The 18,444-nt window shown below is 32.4% G+C and overlaps 1 protein-coding gene across 2 annotated transcripts; it reads right to left on the reverse strand.

Moving 5' to 3' along the window:
- Positions 1 to 1,556: 1,556 nt before the first annotated feature.
- LOC128673444 (putative inorganic phosphate cotransporter) lies at positions 1,557 to 17,705 on the reverse strand. 2 transcript variants are annotated; one of them, XM_053751282.2, is made up of 10 exons: positions 17,562 to 17,705; positions 11,943 to 12,013; positions 10,980 to 11,179; positions 8,477 to 8,713; positions 7,393 to 7,602; positions 6,044 to 6,211; positions 4,885 to 5,101; positions 4,311 to 4,432; positions 3,561 to 3,677; positions 1,557 to 2,520 (listed from the first exon to the last, which is right to left on the reverse strand). In XM_053751282.2, the coding sequence occupies exons 2-10, from the start codon at positions 11,974 to 11,976 to the stop codon at positions 2,305 to 2,307; spliced, it is 1,521 nt and encodes a 506-aa protein (XP_053607257.1). In that variant the 5' UTR covers positions 11,977 to 12,013; positions 17,562 to 17,705; the 3' UTR covers positions 1,557 to 2,304. The 2 variants fall into 2 exon arrangements, with proteins under 2 accessions (XP_053607257.1, XP_053607258.1); XM_053751283.2 differs by having other exon boundaries at positions 2,168 to 2,520; positions 10,980 to 11,162; positions 17,562 to 17,576.
- Between the last annotated feature and the right edge of the window lie 739 nt (positions 17,706 to 18,444).

An 18,444-nucleotide genomic window follows, 5' to 3' on the forward strand; every position in this document is an offset into this window, starting at 1 on the left:
TCTTTAGGTTTTGACGTACGTAAGTCGAGACTTCATATAATTTCTACGCTGTTCTGCGTTGGTCCGTTGACGGACGTCAACGTGTCGGAGCGCGACTGAGGAACGGGGCATGGCTCTAAAGATTATTATTGTATGCAACAGGTCATATTAATGATGATCGTTTAAATATTTAAATGACAGCCTACCAGACAAGGTTAACTTGCAGATTAGTATTCTCAACAGACTAATTTATAACTAAGAGGCAGAGAATAATTAAAGGTAATTATCCACTATGTTAATGCTAAAATGTGTTCATTGATCTTTTAATTGAAGGACTTTCATTCAGTCTTCAATGGTTTTATATAGCATTGCAATATAAATAGTCACTATGCAAAAGCAATAAAGTGCTGTATGTCTAAATGAGAAGCTGAAGTATTTGCTTCGATAATAGGTCAAAATCTACATCTATTCTACATTCTATATATACACGTTAGTACATCTTTTAGAAAATATCACTACATGCTACAAAAGAATCTCGCCCTTCGCGTCTGTCTCTTTCTAAGCTTTCTTCTTTTAAACCAGGCAACGGATTTTTTTAATTTTTTTAATTTATTCCCGAATGTGCGAAACCGAGCAGGGTCGCTAGTACCTATATAATTAGCAATTAACAACAAAATAAAACTTAGGTTTGTGCGTGCGCTTTGAATGAGCCGGTTTATAAAAAAATGACTTTCATGTTTTCCATAATAAGGTGCAAAACATTTCATTTTTTCCAAAACAAACATGACCATAGGTACCTATATCGAAAATAGTCCTTATCTGCCTTACCATTCAGTTCCAGCGCAGCCCGATCGTATTGCGATCCTATTGTTGTTCAATTGTTTTTATTATCTCCAGGACCGAAGGGGGAGGGAGACATACAAAATAAAACTTTAGTTCCCGAGGGCATTTAAGCAGGCGAAGCCGCGGATAAACAGCTAGTACCTACTATGTGTATGACAAAAGTTCAAATCTCCTGAGAGTTCATTAAATAAGTTAACAAACTTCGTCTGAACATGAAAATACTCCTCGTGAAGCAAGTAGACAATAAGCCTAATGTAGTATCTTCTAAAGGGCTACGATACATAAATAATTGTTGTGCCTCAACTACATAATTAAGTAGTTACATTGACGTGGCGGAAACAATAAATTATGAAATACAAATAAATAACCTACAAAAGAAAACCCTATTTATTAATATGTATTTTACATTCTGTGTGCCTGTCTGTCTGTCATAACGCTGTAGGTGTTTCTTGAACCATAGGTACTTGTATATGATTTTAATAATATTTTGTTTTCGCTGCGACTTTTTTCTTTTTTTTATCTAACTATTCCAGTCGCTTTCCTATCTTTGGTCATTATCTTTATAAAGAATGATTGGATGAATACATTTAAATCCACTCAAGTATACATACAAATTATGTTCTTTTATACCTTCAAACATAATCATTATATTTATATCCACAAAATTTGATTTTTCTGCGCTTTTTGAAGTAAAAATAAAGATATATTTATGTACCTCTGCATGTAAATGAAACTTTTTATAACAAAATATACTTATTTATTCTTTCATTTCCTAAAAACATATTAGTAATAAACATATTAAGCTAAAGCTTGTATTGGCATCATTAAATACTAACACTAAAAATTAATAAAAATAAAGAAAAAATAAGTAGCTATAGCATCTCACTTCAAATTATCTTATATTTTATAAAATACCTATATCATAAAAATATTTTATTTTACTGAAATAAGACTATTAAGTTTAATTTTCTTTCTCCTAAGTTATAGTTCTATTAAAATCCATTTAACTTTGTACATGAAGTTTTATCACAGAAATCTAAAAACAATATTCCGATTCGGTGTTTCTATATAATGTTTTAATCGTCGATTTCAACAGTTAATGCAGAATTAGTATATCTCAAATTACACATAATAGCTATATATGCACCAATGCATAACAGTAAATTAAAAATAAATGATATATTACAAAAGTTGTCAAAAACATATTTCTCTAGTTCTGTCATCACAGCATATGCATTCACAATGTATGCTTTCACTACCATTTAAAAATATCATATATATTTTTATTATGTTTAGTTATGTATAAGAATAGGTTCATTGAGGTAAAAAAATAGGATGAGAAAACAACCATTTTAAACAGTTTGTTACATTCTCTCGCCAACAGAGAGACTTAATTTCAATTTCTAAATGCAACGTATGGAGCATACAGTTATGAATTCTAAGATAATAAATTTAAATTAAAATTTTCGTATACTGATCTATCTACAATTTGACCTCCATTTTTTCGGGATTACGCTTTTCTTTGTCTTCGTCCACAGTTTTAAGAGGGCCATGTTTCCAATTCGCAGGGTACCCGTACTGTCGCACGTCATCCCACCATTGTTGCTTACCATCAGCCCAGATGCAGTATATTACGTTTGTACCCACTAAAACTGAGAAGCATACCCAAAATGCCACTCTCCATTGAGACAATGTTGACTGTAACAATATGGAAAACAGAAATAATACATTTGGAACAAGCTAAGCTGGAAAGTGATTTTCTTCTCTCTCTCTCTTTCTCTTATTAACCGTTCCCTGGTTAATAAGTGAAAAATAATTCGATATAATTATATAATAAAACAATCCTTTGTTTTTCAAAATGCGTAAACCCAAAGTAAAATTAAAAATTAGATTTAAATATGAAGCAAGAGGGAATACCCTCGTTTAGTTAAAAGCCTCCTGTCAACTGTCTTTAACATGAAAATTATTTAAACATCAATTGACGTCATTTACGCGAGTTTGTGTTAATCTCGAAGACTTTACTTCAAACTTTGTTGAAACTTTGACGTCTTTGAGGCCAATTCACTTTGAACAAGTTTATCAGTTTTATACTAAGTTTGCGTATACGCGTATAAGGTGTAAATTGTTAATGATTTGAAAAAGGAATAACTAAATTATTTGTAAACTTAACTGAATATGATTACATTTCAAGTTTATTCTTGGTTACAGATTCCTTCTATTCCTACTACTATTTAATCTCAATTCCACAATTAAAGTAACCCCGTAAGCGATCAAGACGTGATACTTTTCTGTATTCTTTGTATAAAAATATCAAAAACTTTCTCATGAGCCACCCCAGTGATAACTATTCTTTTGTGACCGGTCCCTTGATGATAATAACTACGTGACAATCCGTCAACTAGTTTCTGAGTTCACTAGTTCACAATTTGACAGACGTCAAACTGTAAACTGTATAGGTACCATGGAATTAGTAGGTACTCCGGAGTACCTATTAATTCCATGATAGTTACATGCGAAAATTGTTACAAGTGACTTTATTTTAAAACCCTGATGCAAACAGACGGAGTTTTATGTTTGACGCGTCTGGACATATCTATATCTGGCGACGATGACATCAGACATAAAATACTTTTAGTGTGAATTAAGAGTGTCAAATAATATTGGCTAAATTATCCGATCATGGGACGTAAAAATAATCATGTAAAGTATACTTAAAATAATTTTTCAAAAGTACTTACATCCGGTGTCAAAAGACCTATGAGGTAGGGGGTGATGATGCCTGAGAGTGTTGAAGTACCGTTGATCATGGCGGTGAGCGAGCCGGCGTAGTTTGGCGCCAGATCTAATGCGTTTACCTGATAAAGGTACAGCTTAAAATCCATAAAAATAGCATTACATAATAATATTAGCGTATTTCTTTATGAAATTTTGTCTCAATGTTACGTCTAGATTGCTGGATCGCTATGATTGAAAGAGTACAGATTTAGAATTATGAAAATCAACACCCAAATTTTGTAAGATACCACATTTTGTTTGATATTACCGCGGGCAATAGCTAAACATTGCGCGGATATTTCCCAAAAGTCTAAATATAAGTAGGTATATATCTCTTATTTTCTCAACATCGTTTTCCCATATTGTTCCCCAGCCTTTGATCATCTGAGCCCATGGTTCGCTATTCTACATTGTCTCCTATATTTTGCCCAGTCATTGACATAATAATCATCCTTGACTGAATCAAGCCAACAATCTAAGGTTTGCCCGTTCTGCCAGGACCAGGCCAAAGTTGCATAATGTGTATCCTAATATTATAAATCTGAAAGTGTGTTCTAGTGTTTGTCCGTCTGTCACATCAAAACTGACCATCGGATTGAGGTGATTTTTAGTGTGGACTGCTGGATAGAGTCATTTCAGATCAGATTTTGCCGCGGGCGGATACGCGTGCAACAGGTAGCAAAAATATACCTAATGTTTATGCTTCAACATACCTTCATACCGCTGTAGAAGCCGCCCATAAGAGCCATGGAAGCGATGAAGTACCCAACGGCAGCGAATCTATCACAGCCCGCGTACGAAGCCAATATGATGCATATGGCGGGCCCGGTCGCAGCTGTAAGATAATGAAATTATATATCTGTAAGTATAATATGCTGTCAGTATAGAACAGTATTCTTTGGGGGTAAATAAAAGTAACCAATTGTCTTAGTTACCTTAACTTAGTAATACAGATGGATCAGGTTCATCTGCCCTCTATTCTTACTTAAACTTTATATAAATCCATAATATAGTAATCCATATCAATATTATAAATGTGAAAGTGTCTTTATCCTTTTATAACTTAAAAACGGAGCAATAAATTCATGTGGTTTTTAGTGTGAATATATATATGTAATAGAAATGGTATAGAGTGACATAGGATTCTACAATTTAAAATCTACTTGATAAAAACCCCAGGACAGTGACAAGAAAGTTTTAAATGATATTTCATTATTCACGCCATTTTAATAAAATTACAGGTAGGGTAACAACATGGTAACAACACTGTATATAATGTACACAGACCTATAGTTGTGTGAATAATCCTGCCAGTCTTAATCGAATGCCACTTCCTACTGACACATATGTCGCAAACCCATCCGAATATGAACGAGCTAATCCACATGGCCAGATACGGGATTGCTGTCAGGGTCCCAGTGGTGGCGATGTTGAATTTCAGAACATCAGTCATGTACTTTGGCAGATCTGTCACCATTGTATAGTAGCCCCAATCGTGGCCGACCTGAAACATAATCCGATATAATTAGACAAACTAAATAAAAAAATAGACAAATCGCACAAATTTCAGTCAGCCACAAATTTCGAGACTTGCAATGGCCTCCTTTTATTAGGTACATACAGACAAAATGCGTTTTTTCTGCTCATGTAAATTGACGGTGTAACTCAACCTTAATCTATAGAAGTTAGAGGTCGTCAAAAATGAAAGAAACAATATTAGTATTTCAATTTAGCTGAACATTAAATGACATGAGCAAGGCACTATAATTGTTTTGAAGTTGATTGTGACGTTCTAAGCACGTCTTTGATCAATCAATATAATTTACAAGAGCAAGTACCTAGTTAACTAATGATTGCGCGTGTTAAATTTGACAATTAATTGAAACAATATGAAGTAATTACCGAAGAGCTACATCCTCAAATATAAAGAGAAGTGGCTCAATAATATAATTACACATCCAGAGCCTAATAAAATAATTATATACCAAAACTCGCTCTACGAATCGTAGTGCTGAATGATCGTTATCTACATAGAACAGCAACTAATATTTTGATATGGTAAGTAATACATTGTGGTCGTCACTACAATTTTCACTATAAATGCTCACATTTAAATTAGCTTAATAATACTTGGAGCCTGTAACTTCCAATAAATTTTTTGCTCCGTTTGTACGTGGATAAAGCAAATACACGTACATTGCTTTCTTTCACATAAAAACTAAGCAATGAATTAGTGTGATTTAGTAAGATTAAAAATATTATACATTATACTTTTTTTTTCTTCATCTACTCATAAGGAAGGCCTGGAGAATTAAATGGCTGATGATGATGATAATTTATTGCTATCTCGATCATCTGTGGCCCGACCTCATGATAGCATGCACGGGACTCGTTGATAGTATTTGAATATTCCCAATACCGAACCTTCCTTCACTAACGTACTTACAGCAGCAAAAAGTAGAGCCCATACAGGAACTGATCTCACAATAGCTTTCCAAGGCACTGGGTCCCTTACAGTATTCTTATCAGCACTTGTGACCGTTTCATTCAAATACTTCAACTCTTCATCCGATATATATGGGTGGGTATTTGGTGTGCTGTAGCATAGCATGCTCTGCAATTTAAATAAAAACACATAAATTATTTTTATGAAATTAAACAAATTAAAAAATAGTTTATTGTGTTTATCGTATAATATTTATCCATTTTTCTTGTATACACCAAAGCCTCTTTTTTCCAATTTTCTTCTGCTATTGGAAACAAATTCTACAGAAATAAATTGTAATTAGTTTCCTATTTGTAAGTTTTATATTTACACCTAACAGTTTACAATTTAACTATTGTAAATATAAATAAAAAATAAACAAAATAACATCTAAAAAAAATACTTTTTATATGTATAGATAAAAGTAGTAGATAACTGTGAAAAAATTAAAATATGCGAATAGATAAATTCGGGTCTCTTAAGTACTTCATAATTCCAGCCTGTGCTGTGTCGACCTTCAAGTGACGTAAAATACATAAGAGTGGAATTTTTTATGACGAAAGCCAAGATCCTCTTTGGGTCGTTGATCCAGCTTAGTAAGTTAGTAAAGCGAAGTAAGTTAATTGATACATTCATATAAAATGTCAAGGTAATAATGTCAAATTAATGTCTAAACCAAATGTAATCACATATATGAATTTAATTAACCTACCACTATTTAAAACTGGTACTATAGAGTAATAAAACAATTTTGCATAATTACGTTTTATAGTTATGGCATACAATTTTTAATACAATGTCGTAAAATCGTGTAATCAAATTAAACAAGCCTATTGAAAAAATATTTTGTTAGATCTACATAAGGCATTAATTTATTTGGAAATTGTATTTTACAGTAAGACTATAATCAGCGCACGGAATTTATAGTAATTTCTATAATTTAAGGATTAGGATAATAATCATGGATTTTCCAGTAATATAATACATTGACGATTTTAGAGCTAGTGATTGAGACTAGGTATTATATTGACCACTTTAGATTCTAGGTTCGAAACCCGGTCAGCTAAATATGGAAAATGGTATTTTCAAATTCAAATTCAAATCATTTATTCAGAAATTAGACCTTCACAGGCACTTTTTCTCGTCAATGTTTATATTTATAGTTATTTCTCACAAGCTACAAACTACTGGCATTTCGGAACGACCACTGCTGAGAAGAAATGCCGAAAGAAACTCATTTGAATCTGATAGACGACAATTAAAGGTGACGACGTTCAGATGGGAGAGCCATCAATATTTATTTAACTTACCCAAAATATGAACCATAAAATGCCGAAGCAGCCAAAGAAATAAAAGACGTTAGCCCAGTGGCCGTTGCCAGCCATTAGGAAGCCAGACATGAAGGATCCGAAGATGTTGCCTATCTGAGCTCCTCCGAATACCAGCGCTCCCTGTCGCGACCTTTCATGAGGAGGTACCCACCGAGCTAATACAATCATCAATGCTGGCATGGTCGGACCCTGGAAAAAAATTATAAAATATTTATCGTTAATTGTTGTTGATCATTTTTCATTAGAATTTTGAATATGAAAACTCGACTCCACTGTGGAGGTTAAATACAAATATTTGAATAAAAGGTTTTTTATTGAATCTAATAAACTATTTTTATCATTTGTAAATAGGGGTTCATCTTGATATATTTGGTTCAACAACGAGGAAACTTAAAAAAACTTTCGAATTTACACAATATTAAATTGCCTGGATCAATTTTAAGTTACGGAAAAAGACTACTCTAAATACTAATTTCATGCATTACAGTAAATCTTGAAGAAATTCTTTGACATTTTGCCCTAATAAACTAAATCGTAAAATAAGCCGAGCTAAGTTTGCTAGTTTAATTGTAGTCATAAACGCATTGGAACACTAAACCCGTTGATTGCGCTAGACAAAGTACTAATAAATACTAACACGATTTTAATTTAATTGATTCTAGTCCTTATTCTCTTAACATTAAGAGCAAAAACCTTTTAAGCAAAGTAATAAAAAGCTTTTCTACTTTCAGCACTTCGGTCGTTTAGTAACATCCAATTAAATGTTGTAGTTGTTGTACCTAATGGTCCTTGGGAATTTTGGAACCTTCTATTTTAGGTACTTTCGCAGTTTTACCTCAATGATTAAGACATGATGGATTAAACAAATTTTATAGATTAATTTTGAGTTAACAATTCTATCTTTAAAGTTAAAATGCTTCTTTTTATTGCAAATTAAAAACATATTATCAGTGATAAAGATAAAATAATGGCAAAAAATACTTTAGCTTGGGGTGTGCTTTAACTTATTTACGAATAAGAGGACATTTATTTGCATATAATAAAAATAAAATTTGATATATACCTCACCCATTCCTTGTAAGACTCTCAGTATGAAGAGCCACGTGGCACCACCAGTAGTCACCACTATAGGCGTTAGTAGTGTAAAAATGGCGGTGCTCAGCAGACCAATGCCCAATGTCCATTTACCGCCATATTTTTCAGCTAAGTACCCTCCAGGGACGTGGGTAATAGCGTAGCCGTAATAAAAACCGCTGAGAATGAGCCCTTGAGTCGACTCCGACCAATCGAATATCGCGTGCTGAAATAAAATTTGAGATTTATCAAATAAAAGCCCGCCGTAATAAAACATTAAGGCGAGATGAAATTCTTTTCTTTTAGAATAGGGACAGAGTCTAGTCAAATTGTAATTGTATTGTATCTATTCGTGTACACAGTTAAATACAAATTCGTAAATTTTGTGATTCTGTAATAAAGATACTCACACATAATATACCACTTACTACTTATACTTCCATATTTATTGTATTTATTAGCAGGATGCGAAAAAAAAATTATATTGACATAATTGTTTAGGTAGTCACGTGAGTTACACTTGATCAAATTGAAGTTGGTGCCAAGCTACATTAAGATCGAATACAGAGATTTTAAAAATATATACTTACGTACAGCTAAATAACTTACAAAACTCTCAAAGTTAATAATATTTACTAAACTTGTTACTAATTACAATTTAGCTTATTCGGCGGCTTTTAAAACATCACTTGAGTGTTTTGATATGAAACTGTACGTGTTACAGTACTTTCCACTTTAGCGAACCATAATAAGGGAGCTTTCCCTATAATTGAGTAGAAAACCGTGTTCCACTTTTTGATTTGGGTCAAATTAGAATGTTAATATTCGGGAATCGTTGCTAAGGATAATTTAAACTATTTCGGTTCGCTGTCGTATTTTGAGCAAACTCAACAGGTGGTTCATATTTGTAACAAAGTGCTTTAGACAACTAAGTAATTAGATATCCATTAGGAATACGTATTGATATATTTCTTTTTATCTAGCTATGAGGTACCACTACTGGGCAAAAGCCACCCATTACAATAAGCCTTTAATTTACAAGCCTCGATATAGTTAACATATAAAAAAATACCTAATTTGTTTTTTCTCCATAAAGGGATAAAAGAATCGGGTTCCATAACTTTCAAGCAAAATACAAATTTGCAAGTCAATAAATGTTATGAATAAGTAACACGAAATTGTTCGGAAATAATTCGAATGTAGGTCAAATTGTTAAAGGTTTATACGCAATTTCAAGTTTAATCATTAAGTTTAATAAGCCAAGTACCAGAGTACTAATAAATACCAGAGTAAGTATTAATAAATACCAGATTATAACGTTTATTAAAGAGATTTTAGAAAATAGTTAATTTATTAGATGGTTTATATAACCGTATATTAATACGGACTTCCAAAATTCTTCCGTTCGACCTATGCATACAGTTAGCTGTGACACACAAATAAATATTTTGTAGTGTATCGGCAAATACAGAGTCCATGCCATGAAACAACTCTAGCAGCAATTTGTGGAACTATGGATCATATTGCCCAAGTTCTAGCTGTCTATCAACAACTATAACGCCGCGTCTGCTAGGTTTTTTCGTCACTTTGACTGTAGTTATGCCGATTCCATAATCATCCATACTTCCATACTAATATTGTTAAAGCAAATCTAACTTTATTTCTATCTGTTACCTTTTTACGGCTAAATCGCTGGGCCGATTTTGATGAAACTTAGAATATTTCTGTATATCAAAATATTAATCAAGCGCTTCCGTGTGCTATTGGGCTAAAACACACGCTGAGATTTTGCCTTTTCTAGACTGAGACTTCCTAAATTTTAGACTTTAGTTCTTGTAAATAAAGTTATGTATATTTATTAATTTTGTTTGTTTTAACTTTTTGTAAACCCTTGTCAAATTTGTCGCCTATACATATGTATGCAGTACTAGTAAATAAACGGTTTATCTATTTATCTATATATTAGGTATACAGTGATATCAGACATAGGTTATCACGGGCAGAGCTGCAGATAACAGCTTCTATGTAATATCTACAGAAATCTGAATAAATGCAATATAAGAGAAAAATTCTAAAAATATTTCTTGAAACTCGTGTTTTGAATATTCATACTGGCCATTACTATTTTTTTTAAATAAAAGGCCAAGGGCAAGTCTCAAGACATATATTTAGTGACCGCAAACCTATATTAGCACACATTTAATGCATGGAAAATATTTTTTTTGTTGCTACGATTTTTTATTGATATGTTTTATTGAAAACGAAACCATTGCGATATTTAATTTGACACGTAGCGCCATCTATTGTCATTAGAAGACAGCATTATTTTCTTGTTAGAACATCTTGAAGGAAACCTAATTGTTTTCCAAATATATAATTACGTAGGCATAATCATAGGCCCTAATGTAAAATGCCTAAAGTATTCCTTTTTACCATTTGGCTACTAATGGTAAAAACCCTAAAAATAATGTCAAATAATAAAATAAACATACCGGTTTAGAAGCAGAAGTTCCATTGATGAGTATCTCGCTCTCATCAGGACATGCGTTGGGGTCGAAGTGGCTTTCCTCGTCTCTGTCGTTGGTGACCATCTGAGTGACGGCCAGGTTGAGGCACACGCGCATGGTGTACGCATTGCATACCGCCAGCAGTCCCATGATGCCCAGTACATACCGCTGGGGAATTATGAACACTGAGCAGAGAAAATTCTCTCTTTTAATGCAGTTGTTTTTATTAATAACAAAACTTATTTTAATTATAAAAACTATTCGTAATATTTATTGGACATTACATAACATTATTGTCACGAGTGTAGCTCGGTCGGGGGCAAGTGTTTAATTTACTATTATTTTTATTTCTTTTAACCTATAAACCACAAAAAAATCAACTCATATGCTAATAAATATCAAAATCATCACTTTTCAATGGCAAACTACCTTATTTTCTGTTTTCTGTAAATAGTTATCTATTGAAAATCGAAGTTATTTGGAAGACCCGTGACATTTTAAAGAAATGCGTGAAAATTGATTAGCTACGCTGTATACATTCGACGCAGAATAGCTTTAATGATAGATTATGCCGGCTCCATATTAACGGGGACCAATGTATGCCGAATATGTCAAGTCGGCGAGACGTGACATATTCGGCATACATTGTTGGATTTTCATTACGGTAAATAAAAGTACTCATACAAAATACTCATATAAACTTCGTATTACGTTTCGTACTTGGCCAAAAATAGAAAACAATTGTCTATTATTTCCAAGTAGCCGAAATACACGTGCTTTGCTCGCGGCTTTGCCCGCGATATTTTTAACATAGAATTACAGAATATTTATTTAGCCACTGTGCATCTTGAAAATCCGTTCTGAAATATATATATTTTAAAGTTCTAATTTTATTTAAGGCTATTTTTGGCCATACCTAAGAAATATATGTAACTTTTGAGTACTTACTCTTTGTTACAATTTGTTTCCATCTTGGTATCATCTCTGTGTTGTTTGTTGAATGAATAATGCGTTATTTCCTGTAAATAAATTAATAAATAGTTTAGTCAACTAATAATAACACAGGAATTCTAAAAAAAACATTATAAAGCTAGCCGAAACAGTCAAGTGATACTTATAATCAAAACGTCAATGTTACGTAGTAATTATTTTTTACATGTTAGTAAATATCTATACCTATTATATTTTTAATGAAACAATATCAGATCAAATATAATACAATAACGAATTGTGGAAAAAAATAAATATATATTTTATACGTTATAATGTCACGACAAACGTTCCCGGTTTATATAAAATCTATAAAACTAGCGATTGGTATGAGTACCTAGGAGCTATACAAATGGGTACATATCTTGAATTATAATAAAATTGTATGGCTTTATCATTGTTGATCTACACTATCACTGCGATAATTGATGTCAAGTGCCCTCTTGTGGCAACTCCAGCAATACCGTGCTACAAGGGTAATGGAAAGTGGAATATAATATTTTAAAGAAGTGGGCCCTCGAACCACACGCACCTGTTTATCTGTAAGAGCCATGCCTCATTGCTCAGATGTAGTGTTTCGTAGCGACGTCGCAGCATATTGGAGCTCCGTTGTTTTCTATAGATTTTTTCTGCATTGTCTGTCGAAGGACGTCAAAATGACGGAGCGCGACTGAGCAATGGGGCATGGCCTTAACTCCGGCGATACACTATCTGCAACCAATACGCCAAAATGTGGCGGTTTCGATGCTCATTGCTTGTTTTTCCTTGATGTAATAAAACTTTTAAAAAAGTTTTAAATTATATTATTTAAATTAGTATGTTATTAATGTTTTTATTTTTATTGCTTTTCATAATTATTTATTACAAATGTTTTAACTTTTAAACTCCTGAAACACAGGGTGATTTTCACCCTAGCTAAGGCAACATTTATTTTTGAACTTTTTTCTTATACAGTACATGTATAACAAAAAAGTTCAATGCAACATAGCTATTAAGATACTTGAATAAATATTTTATATTTTATATATATATTTATAGGCGTCAGCATTTGAGTTCTGCGACAGTTTGTAGCGGGCATAGAAGGTTTATCACATAAACAGCCGTTTTCCAAGCAATTTCAAAGTAGACAGATTTTGAACCTAGTTATAAAATGAAGTCGTTAAAGTCATATCAGATGCTTCCAGGCGCCTCGAGTACAATCTGTCAGTGTTAGCAACTGTGGTTAGCAATAACACGCTTGATAAGGGTCTTAGTAATATGTTTTTCCTTTTAGACATTTCCGGGACTGATTACGAAAAAATAACTATTTATTTGATTCTTGGTAAGAAGTCTTGTTCCACTTCAAAATATCTTGATCTTATCATAAATAAGACAAAATACTTAAAGATATTGCGATCATAACAAAAATATAGAAATTCGTTTCTAAGATTTTTAAAATAATGCAACGTTTAAATCATTACAAGGAATAACCACGGGCAAAACAGCGGGGTGCAGCTACTTCGATATAAATTGACAAGTAAGTACTATCAAGTACCTACTTTAACTAGCGCCAATGAAGTATCGTCAAACACGACAAGGTTATGTTAAACTTGACCGAATTTTTTGCTAGCCAATGATTATGCAAGTTAAATCAATTTTATAATGTCTATTGGAACTTGCTTGAATGATGCCAATTGCTAATTATAACCATAATGAATCGTGGTGCAAAATATGAGTTCCACTAATATTATAAATGCGAAAGTTTGTGGGGATGTTTGTTACTCTTTCACGCGAAATCTACTGGACGATTACATAGTAGATTTGGCGATCTAAAATAGGTAGGAGTATAATATAACCTGGAATAAACATCATCATCATCTTATTCGTATCACTCTTGACAGAGTGGTCGTGGTCAACATGGTTTTTGTTTCTGGGAGGCAGGTGTAGCTCGCCGTACGATGTCCCGTCATCTCTCCCTGCTTGTAGTCATACAGAATAAAACATAGGGCACCTTTTATCCCGAAATTCACACGGGAGTGAAGCCCCAGTGGCGCAGCTAGTAAGTTATAAATATTAGTAAGCTCATTAAAATTTTCCTTCCTCATTTTACGAATGGAATTTTAATTGTACTTATGCCTTCAGATCGTAGGCCTCAGAAATCCAAGACGGTCCTTCTGATAGTTGAGCTCTGATAGCTGAGATTATTAAGTGGAAGAAAACACACACATGGACTTTCATGGCAATGTTAATAGATTGGTTTGCCAATGCATCCTCTATTTCACACTGATCGTGGTATATTATCACAGACGTAATGAAAAGAGAAGACGAACATTTACTGAAAAATACATTTACTATGAAAATGGATATATAGGGGGAGAAAGGCCTAAAAAGAGAGATGGATTCTGTTAGGGAATTAATGAGGATGTTGGGGGTGGATTTAAATACTGTACAAGAAATAGGGAACCAACAACGAACGAAGAAATTGCGCCGATCTCTGATAATGGGATGAGGTAAGGAAAATGATGATGATCATGTATAATGAACATGAGTAGTCCATAAGTTTTATAATATTATTTATTATGTTATAAGCAATACACAGTAATACATAGAAATAGTTAATACAAGTTATTGCGCGTGAAACACGAACAAATAACTTCTAAATTGTATGTTCTTGTTATCTGTTAAATACCTGTGTCGATTAATCACGTGTTTTGTTGAAAACAGTCCACTTTGTTTATAGGTATTTTTACTCAACATAATCAAAACACTGTAAATAATAAGAATAATCTGCTTGTCGTCCAGCGCTGATTGTAGTAAGAACTAAATTTAAATTTTAAAAATTCCCCGCCTCCGAAGTTGCTGTCATCATTTCATTGTTAGAATAGAGCTGACGGTTTCCAAACGGCTGAACGCACATTATTCAAATATAGCTTAGAACACTCTTGATTAAATTATCTTTCACATAAAAAAGCTTCATCAAAATCGGTTCGGCCGATTGGTTGCTACGATGCCATGGACAAACATACATAGACACGTTAAACTTATAATTTCCGTCCTTGTGTCGTCGGGAGTTTAAAGCAATCTAGGGAAAGAGCTTTAAAATGGAGATTTTTCTCGATATTTTCTTATATTATTATGCTAGTTCCACACTGTCACAGACCAGATTAAGTCTTACTTGACAGATGTATATTTTTTATTTATTCATAAATATCTACCTACCTTATTTTTAAATCAGTGATAGTGCGTTGAGGACTTCCTAAAGAACCTGAACAAGGATAATACTCTTATTTACACCACTGTACTATTTAGTATTCACCGTTTAATTGAGGAAGTGCACTGAACTTCTCCATACTGCATCGGCCTTTACAATAGTACGAAAGGAAGTAGGAAAATCAACATCACAATGAAAATACATTAATCTTCTTTATAAATTGATGAACATATGAATTTACTCCGCTTGGTGATTTTTTTATTACACTAAATATTTAGGTATATTTTATACGTATTAAACTAAAAGTATATGTAATGAAACTTCAATAATATTGCATATAATTTGCAAGTTATAGATAATGTTATTGATTTGATTAACTTACTATTATTCATTTATTATTTTGTATTCGTACGTGAATGATATGTGACTTTAAACAGATAATGCTACTACATCTATGAGATAGATTTAATGACTTAGAAAATTTTAATTTCTGAAACCAGTCAAACATTTCTACTAGATTTATTCAAAATAATACAATTTCAAATTCGTTCTCTACAAATCTAAAATATGATACAGGTATGATAAATAAATAAATATATTAGGACAAATCACACAGATTGAGCTAGCCCCAAAGTACGTTCTAGTAACTTGTGTTATCGGATACTAACTCAACGATGCTATATTTTATGACATATACATATATAGATAAACATCCAAGACCCGGGCAAATCAGAAAAATATTATTTTGCATCATGACTCGACCAGGGATCGAACCCGGGACCTCTGGGTTCAGAGGCAAGCACTTTACCACTGCGCCACCGAGGTCGTCAAATGATATAGGCTTCATATTTCTTTTTTATTAATCTATTTTGCATTGATTATATTACTTCTTAATATTATGTACATTGAACATGTGGTCGTATCGTGAATGTACAAGAGAATAATTATTACATACCTGTTTATTTTATGTTTTAGTTACGGTTATATAAATATGTACAAAGCATGATGACATGATCAGCATGATAGTAAACATCTATATGGTATAAAACAAAATTTTGTTTGAATTTTTTTAAGCATTTTTATGTATGAGCTATATTTGTTTTGCTATCATTTTAGATTAAAGTCCTATATATCATATATATTCAAGAAATTATATACCGAGTGATTTTTTATGCATTCACATTATTTTATCCACATGCTCAGACCATTAAGTATATATATAAAATAAATCAGCTGATTCATCAATTTTCCTCAAGTTTTTGATTTTGTATGGACAAGCGGATTATTTTTTCGCGTGTTTGGTGTTGGTCTTATACAAAAAGTTATTCAGTGTCATAGACTGAGTATGTAATAGACTGAGTATGCCAATGTAGAAAAATCACTCTACCACCGATTATATAATACTACCAGTATTCTACGAAGCCAAAAATATTTTTTAATATCTTTCTGTCTGTCTTGTGTAGAATTCTTGAATTCTAGAATTCTTCTCATTTTTGAATACTGAAAAATTTCAACAGGTAACATTCTAAAAAAGCGCATTGTCATCAATAATGGTTGTCACACACAGGCATTTAAATGTCGTTCGCATCTGTTTCAAGACACTGCAGTATATTTACATAATAATCATCATAAAGATAAAGTACTTATAAGGAAATAAATGTAACAACGTTTATTCGTTTATTTACCTACATTGTTACTTGCGCACATTATAAGGCCGCTGACATGATAAAAGGTACCTATTGGATTATTACCATGCACGTTCTGACATTAATAAATAGATAAAATATTTTTACGCAATACCTTTATTGCATACTGCAATATCTGCATAAAATTAAAAAAGACAGAATATTCAGTACATTTTTGTGCATAAAATTATTGTGATTTTCCAAAAATTATAAACAAGCACATAATATACTACTAATTCTTCTTTATGTTTGGTACTTATAATAATTTCACGAAAACAATAGGATGTATATATGGATGGATGTGTATATTTTGTATGGATGTATATCTGCTCTCAGTCACGCCTCAACCGAAAGGCTGATTTTGTGTGGTATTGTAATTTAAAACCGCACCAATTTTCTTTCTAATCCTTTTCAATGTAATTTTTAACCTATTTGACATCTCACTTTAAAAAGTAAACGTTATATTATGTTCGAGTTTAAAATATTTATGAAACTTTTTATTGAATCAAATCTAGTTTTGAAAGTCACCAAACTTCGATTTGAATAGTAAACAGCAAAAGTAGCCTTGACAAAAAGTAACCATATAAAATATTAAAGAATGCAAAGGACATTTACAAAAATTGATTGGAAACACATTCACTTTCAAATATGAAAAAAAATCGTAAATATTTTTTTAATCGAAAAAAAAAATAATTATCTTACTTGTTTTTTATTTCCAGCCAGTAGAAACGTTTGTTCCGAATCAAGTTTTGTTTTCTTTTTCATTAAAGTTTTTTAACACAGCACTGAGTGTTAAGTTGTTTGAGGACATGTGACTACCGCGGTTGAAATGCGCGCGCGCACTCTGGCATTGTAAGGCTATAGATCATCGCGAGCCACTAGAGGCTTGGCATTGAATGCAGAATGTACGCTTTTGACCTGACGTCACCAGGGTTTGCTCAACTTTGTGTGGTGATATAAACATATGAATGCACTTACAGCCAAAGAAACAAAATTATACTGATTTGAACTGTTATTTATTGAATTATTGAACTTACTATGGGGCCAACTCAATATGTGTGATAAATTAATTTATCATTATTATTTATCCTAGATTCGAAATGAGGGTATTTTATTAATACTTAAGACCATGCATACCTTTTTAGTGTGGACACTAACGCCACCATCACATTAATTTTTTCCTTTACAATAGCAAAAACTAAAAATATATCATAGAAGATAATGCTACTCTAGATAATTTATTTTATAAGAAAACATTATAGTGCGGACACAGTTGGGTAAATGTAATTAGAATATATTGATAAAAATGTGATGGTGGCGCTAATGTGCTCACTAAAAAGATTTTCCCAACTTTAACCAAATACGTAAACCTTCTCCCATCGCAGCGCCTATGTCAGAAACTTTAATTGTTTTTATATTTTGGTAAACTGATACCTGTTGATACTATGCTAATATTATAAAGAGAAAAGATTTTTATTATTGTTTGTAACGAATAAACTCAAAAACTACTGGGCCGATTTTAAAGAAAATTGGCACAGACCCTCAGGTGTGACACAGGCTACTTTTTTATTCTGATTTTACCCGA

The sequence above is a fragment of the Plodia interpunctella genome, chromosome 11 (genome assembly GCF_027563975.2).
Source record: "Plodia interpunctella isolate USDA-ARS_2022_Savannah chromosome 11, ilPloInte3.2, whole genome shotgun sequence".
Lineage (NCBI taxonomy): Eukaryota > Metazoa > Arthropoda > Insecta > Lepidoptera > Pyralidae > Plodia > Plodia interpunctella.